The 7459-nt window shown below is 33.6% G+C and overlaps 1 protein-coding gene across 1 annotated transcript in view; it reads left to right on the top strand.

Annotated features, from left to right (window-relative positions):
• The first annotated feature begins 2555 nt into the window (after nucleotides 1–2555).
• LOC145331303 (uncharacterized) overlaps nucleotides 2556–7459 on the top strand; it is a 39980-nt gene continuing 35076 nt past the window's right edge. Inside the window, exons 1-3 of the mRNA XM_080175921.1 lie at nucleotides 2556–2561; nucleotides 6140–6211; nucleotides 6957–6985. Of these exons, the coding sequence (XP_080032047.1) occupies nucleotides 2556–2561; nucleotides 6140–6211; nucleotides 6957–6985 (107 nt within the window). The remainder of the gene's footprint in view (nucleotides 2562–6139; nucleotides 6212–6956; nucleotides 6986–7459) is intronic.

Below are 7459 nucleotides of genomic sequence, written 5' to 3'. Positions count from 1 at the left end.
TAAACCATTTATGAAAGTTGTGTAATGTTCACAACTATATATTTAATAAAATTTAAGCCACGTATCAGTTAATCAATCCTTGATTGCATGACTTTTGTTTGGAAGTTCTAACAGTGCATAGTAATGAGTTGTATATGTTTATGGGCCAAGTCGTTCTCACTAAAAGTGTCACGTGCAAGACATAGCAGCAGTATTTAGCATTTTTAACGTCTTTAATATGATCCGTTAATGTATAGGACAAGTGGCGTTCACAGATATTTACCATGGGGATGTGTAACCATTAGGGGGTGGGGGATAAAAGGAAGGCATATCTTTACATTTACAAGGAGTGTTGACACCCCTCTACCGTATGCCACTAGATGAATATTAAGTTTAAATACATCCCCAATGACGATGCACAAATTATTGGTTGAAAAGTTAAGACACTGTTAGTTAGAACTACCATACAGATCTAATAAAAGTACCCAAAGAAAATGCACATAAGTGCTTGTAATTCTTTTGGTCCCAGTTTTATTTACAGTCCAATGTCCCCTCCCTCCCTGTATATATTCTACCATAGATAATTAGCATTTTTGTCCGTTAAAATCTCGCTGATTATTAATTTAGGGGAAGTCTGTATTAATGCTTTTAAAAGCGAAGCTTTTCTATAATTAGGGTCGTCCTTACGTCGGTCCGTCCGAGACAGATAGCTTTTTTTCGTTAATTTAGGCATGTTAGAATTGTCCTATAGATTTCAAACTTTGCATGGTGATTCCTTTAGTAGTCTATAATCATTACCAGAATGTCCGTACGTTCATTTAAAACAAGTTATTTTTTCTACTTTTTTAACAACTAATTTTTATGTGATCTATTTCTATTTCTAAATTATTCAGTTCTGACACTATAAAAGTGTTAATGTGCTTCGCTTTTATGGATGTTGTCATCCTTGTTCTATATTAAAGGTCGGTCCTTCCGTAACGGTTAGCTCTTTTTGTTAATTTCGACTTATTAACATTATCTTATTGATGTCAGTTTTTGCATGACGATTTCCTTAACAATTAGGTAAGATTTAGAAGTTGTAGAAACTCTATATTCGTTACCAGAATATCCGTACGTCAATTTAAAACATGCTTATTTAAAAATTTGTGTATGATATAATTGTCACCTGGATATGATTTTTGTTCTAAAAAGTTATACATAATGATGACTAGGACAACAAGGTTCAATATAAGTGAGGCATCTCTGACACCTTACAAGAGTTATTGTTTTTTCTTCTAATTAGGGAACCTTCACATTGGGACTGACTTTAATTTAGGAACGTTAGAATTGTCCTATTGTTCTCAAATTTGTCATGATGATTCCTGTGACAATAAGAAATGACTTTGAAATCATAACAACTCTTTACACAATACTAGAAAGTCCGTACGTTCAATTGAATAAAGCAGATTTTTAAAAACTATTTACAACAAATTTTCTTTTACATTATTACCGTACTCTTCTTTTTTTAAAGTGAAGCTTTTCTATAATTAGGGTCGGTCAGTCAGTCCGACCGTAACGGATAGCTTTTTTCGTTAATTTAGGCATATTAAAATTATCATATCGATTTCAAACTTTACAGGGTGATTCCTTTAGAAGTTAGGTACTATTTAGAAACTCTATAGTCATTACCAAAATATCCGTATGTTCATTTAAAACATGTTGATTTTTTACTTTTTTGTCATCAAATTATTGTATGTTAGAATCATCCGATTTTTGGAATACTGATTCCTATTACAATAAGGTACAATGTTATAAGCGAAGCATATCTATAATTAAGTCGTAAATGTAAGTATGTCTTTAAATAGTTTTATGTTGTTATGCAGTTTTGCATCAAATTTACTTAAAATTTTGTTTAAACTTATGCAATAATTCAGTTATGACACTCTACAAGTGTTAATGTTCGTTTGTCCGTCAATTTCAGAGCTACGCTTTTATGTATGGTGTCATCCTTGTTGAAATAATTATTCATAGAACAAAAGGAATTCAAGCAAAGCATCATTATTATTAAGTCCCTAAAAATGTAAGTCTATCTTTAGAAAGTATTCTATACAAGTGTTGATGTTCGTTTGTCCTTTCATCTGTATATGGTGTTTATGGATGTTGAAACATATCTTTTAGTTTTCATTATACCATAACCTTACAATTACCTCATACGGGCGGGGATGCTGTCCATGACACTCAAACGCCAAATCCAACAACCCAGGATAACCAAGGGATGCCAAATGTCTCCTTTTCTGTCCAAACACCCGGGGTATAAGGTTAAGTAACACCCATCAGATAATCAACTTTTTCATTGAAGTCCTACTAACTGTGTATGATAATGAGTTGCGCATGTTTTGAGCTAAGGCACCCCCCCCCCACACGCTAACTATTAATGTCGCATAACTGACATAGTAGCAGTAGGAACCCTTTATAACGTCTTAAGATTACGACAGGGTGTTAAGCCGAGATTCGAACCTAATAGCATCTCCCCGACGACGAGCGGATGCGCTACGTGTTGAGCCACGGTCGCGGGTTTTAGTTTGCATTATACCATTATGAAGGTAACATATAATATTAAAGTTCAACCAGTGGAACTGAGTAGTTTTTTTTCTACAGTGAAAATAGTTCTAATAAAATAGCGCAAATTAAATGGATTTATTATTACTTATGGATCTTACACCAGATTATCATGTACTCTGGTAAAGTGAAACTTGTAGTTGGCTAAAGTATCGATCCCCCTATACGCACTCTTTCCCGTATCCCCTCCCCTCCTACTGAACTGACCAATAAATTTTGTCTATGTTAACAAACTAAATTAACGACAATTTTCCCCTGTCAATATATCCATGTATATTCTATATCCATTGCAAATTATCAGTTTAAGTGTTTAGAAAGTAGTAAGATATTTTAAATGCATCTATGAATGATATTAAAAGCAAAACTGTTTTAGAATCCCAGTTTAAAATGATCCTATCAATTTCAAACTTACCTGTAACAGGGTACAATTTTGAAACACTTTAGGAACTCTATGTTAATTCCCAAAAATAGTCAGTATGTCCATTCTAGATTTTGAATTTTTAAAGATAATTTTGAACGTGATGGTCCTAAATATAGCTTAATCTTTTGAATGGTAATTTCTACGTCGACTAGGAACTATGTAATAAAAAATGTTAATACGTGATACGTCATAATAATAATTAACCAGACTTTATCAGGCCATTTAGTGGTATTTTTACATCCACAGCTTAAGATTCCAATAAAGAGAGAGAGAAAGAGAGAGTGTGTAAGATAAAGAGAGAGGGAGAGATAGATAGAGAGAGAGAGAGAGAGAGAGAGAGAGAGAGAGTGTGTAAGAGAAAGAGAGAGAGAGAGAGAGAGAGAGAGAGAGAGTGTAAGAGAAAGAGAGAATAGAAAATAAAAGGAAAAATAGATAGAGAATAGAATGTAAGAAAATGAAAATAGATAGATAGATAGAAATATGTAGATAGAAAGAGATATATTTAGACTATTAAATGGGATGGAAAGCCACGCCAGGCTACAATTGAATCAAGACAAAAGTAAGTGCCGAGCTCTGGGACCTATGTATGGTGAAATTAGACATAAAACCATAATGATTCCAGGTAAAACTAAAATATTTTAGCGGGATCTTTTTGAGAAAATTAGATTTGAAAATTTTAAATAAAATTTTCACCCCCTAGGAGTTGCCGCATAATCATGACAAGTAAAGCAAAGATTATTTATTTAAAATTCTGAACAAGTTTGCTTTTATAAAGTTCTTCATAAATCCACTCCTGAAGGGAGTTAATTAATGGCCTTTTTTATCAGTTGCTTTGCTAAGGTCACAGAAATTCAGCCTTAAATAAATCATACATAGAGAGGTTTTTATGAAAGACTTCATAAAAGCAAAGTTGTTCAAAATTTAAAATAAATAATCTCAGCACTTACTTTTGTCTTGATTCAATTGTAGCCTGGCGTGAAGCAAAAAAGGAAAAAAAGTTAATAAATTGAAAAGGAAATATATTTTTGACTTTATACTTTTGTTTCTAAACATATTTTGTATGTTAGCTTGCAGTGAAGAGTTATTGCATTTGTTCAAAATATTTCGGACAAATTCAGTAAGATTGGATTTCGGTAACTAGTTTAAATTTTTCTGTTTCTATTATAATATCAATTCTTGATTTATCTTGCTTATAAGCTTAGTTACATTAAAATTGACATTATATTTATGTACAATGTACATCCCCAATAATGTTAACCAAAATTACCCCTTCCGTAATTATTAATTTAAATTGTTTTAATAAAAATATCCAACGTTTTAAAGAATTTAAGGACGTGATTAAAAACTTTGGGTACAAGTAAGATTAGCATTCCAATGCACCCACTCTAGTCCCCAAAGTTTGATAATAGCGTTTTCTTTCTCGTTGGTTTAACAACTTTGGGGCCTATTAGTGAAGTCTGTTTGGTTGGATCGTGAAATTGAGTGTTCAATTATTTCAACTACTAATTGTAATCTACAGAGGTGGTAATTGTATGTATCACCATTGGGGATGTACATCTAGTTATCGGCCATTGTCTTATCCCTTTAGATCCCTGGGTTGATGAAAGTGAAATCATCCAGAATGTTGTAAGCTGTCCGAAATTAACCTAACCTAAACCACAATTATGAATATTATCTCGCTTTGGTTAAAACATTTAGTTTTTTTTTTACATCCTACACATCCTGCACTTTCTTCTCAGGGATCTAAAGGGATAAGACAATGGCTGATAATTTGATGTATATCCCCACAGATGATATACAAAGTTACCCTTTCTGTAGGTTACAATTAGTGGTTGAAACGTTTGGACATTTAACTTAATGAAGCTATCAATCAAAATTTGATTAAAGTCCCCAAAGTTGTAAAGCCAACGTATAAGAAAACGATATTATAAAACTTTGGGGACTAGTGTAATAAACAGCCCAATGTCATCAACCTCCCTGTACTTTTTAAGGATAGTTAGGATCAAGTGCAGTTTAATATCCGCATGGTGGATACTATTCTTCACTTGGTAGAATTTAAATAATTGGATTTATAATTACCTTCTTAAAATAGGATTTGTGTGTTCATTTGTTCGCCTGTAACGTGTAGCTTTTATTGTTAGAATTTTTAGATTCATCTGATAATTGTATTTTTATAATGGATATATGATGTTCGTGGATATATTAACAGGGGAAAATTTGTCGTGAAATTAGTTTGTTGTTATTTGACAGTTCGTTCCAGTAGGGGGGGAGGGGTAAAGGGTGGATTTTTATTTTAGCCAGCTGTAAGTTTCACTTTATTAAAATATATGATAATCTGGTGTGAGTTAAAGGTAATATTATATCCATTACTAGTGGCTACGCCCCTAAAAGTGTTTAGGGGCATTTAAGGTTATGGGGGGGAGGGAGAGAAAATATCTAATTTTTTGTTCGTGGATGTGGTGAGTGATTTTTTTTCTATGTGCAATTTCTCTTTAAAGGGTGGAGATACACTCCCCCAAGATATTTATAAGCCTTCCCTCACCAGAAATAGTTTAAAACCTTCCCAAGACCTATAAGAAGCTTCACTATAAAGGAGAACCATATCGGTTCAGCGATTGGCGATATCCTAAGCTTCAGACTAAAAGCTTATTTCTTTATATAATAGGATACTATAATCTAGGGTAAGGTCCAAAGAATAATTTGATTATTTGGATCTACTGCAGTTCACGGTAAAATATTGATGGTAAGCAATATTTCCAAAAATCTATGAATTTCAAATCGGCTGAACGTACAGATCATGCCCACACACACTGTTTTAAGCGGCATAAGAAGGCCTACAAATAATCTGGAATAGCCATAAATCAATAATGCATAATTATCTCGCAATGCAGAGAAATGCGCGAAAAAGGCCTATTTTATGCGTTTTTTCTTTAGTGAAGCTTACCCTGTGCATCATTGGATCTTGGCTATTCCAGATTATTTGTAGGCCTTTTTATGCCGCTTAAAATGGTTTGCCGGTATGATCTGTACGTTCAGCCGTTTGGCAGCTAGCAGCCTTTAAAATTCATAGATTTTTGGCAATATTCGTTACCGGCAATATTTTACCGTCAACTGCAGTAGATCCGATTATTTTTATCTTAGGCGGAGGAATGGATTTTGACTGTTCTTGTTCTTATTACCTTCGTACTTGCAGATGATGGACAACTAAATAAGGAAAATATTCAATTTATATACCATTAATTCAGGGATCTAAAGGGATAAGACAACAGCCGATAAATTGATGTACATCGCCAATGATGATACACAAAATAAACCCTCCTTTAGATAACATTTAATGGTTGAAACATTTGGACATTCAATGTAATGAAATAACCATTCAAATTATCAAACTTCAATAACAAAAACTCCAAAGTGGTTAAGCCAACAAATAAAAAAATGTTATTACAAAATTTTGTGGACTTGTGTAATGAACAGCTAGCCCCAACCAAGAAAATAGCCTAAAACTACCACAGGAACAGTAGCTACATTCCCTTAAGAGTAGAGACCAATCTGTTCAGCGGTTACCGAGACTATAAGCTTCAGACGGACAGACATTGTTCTACTTTGTATATTGTAAAAATATATTTTGATTTTGCGATAATATTTGTTTAATCTAGTTTAGAATATTGAAACAAAATTTTCCTATCTAATTGTTTTAAACTTTTTTTTACACAAAGGCACTCTATGACTAAAAAAGTGAATCCCTATTTTGATCAATTTACGATAACAATTTCCATTTGACTGTAAAATATACTGGTACCAAAGTTTTATAAATACATTTTTGGGTACTTTTATAAAATCTAAAATTGTAGTGTCCAAACTGGTCCACCAATAAATTAAATCAAGTGGGGGGGGGTGCAGGGGGGATATGATAACTGAAAAGGATATTTGTATGAATATTGAATATTTCACTCAACAGACTACATCCCAAACCTCTTCTTCTACCAGGACCGGAGTTTAAAATTATTTTATATATTTTTTGTATTCTTTTTTTAGTAGCAAAGCTACTCTATATCTGTATCAGTTTGTCGCTTGTTCCGTCTTTCCCTTTATATTTTGTCTGTCTGTTCGTCTGACCAGCTGTCCATCTGAGGATTAGTCGGTTCATCCGTCTGCCTGTCCTACTATCTGTTGTCTGTCCATCCGTCAGTTCGTCTGTCCATCCGTCAGTTCGTCTGTCCATCTGTCTGTTAGTCTGTCTGTTTGTCTGTATTCTTGTCTGTCTTTGTGTCTATCTGTCTGTCTGTATGTCAGTCTGTCTGTCTGTCTGTACATCTTTCTGTCTGTCTGTCTCTCGGTCTGTATGTATGACTGTATGCCTTTTAGTTAGTCAGTCTGTCTGTCTGTCTGTCTTTCTGTCTGTATATCTGTCGGTCTGTTCATCTGTAGGTCAGGTCCGTTTTTGGTTGATACGTTAGTCCC

The sequence above is a fragment of the Acartia tonsa genome, chromosome 11, assembly GCF_053477335.1.
Source record: "Acartia tonsa isolate MP-2025a chromosome 11, ASM5347733v1, whole genome shotgun sequence".
NCBI classification, from domain to species: Eukaryota; Metazoa; Arthropoda; class Copepoda; order Calanoida; family Acartiidae; genus Acartia; species Acartia tonsa.
This window is presented reverse-complemented; position numbering and strand designations above follow the sequence as displayed.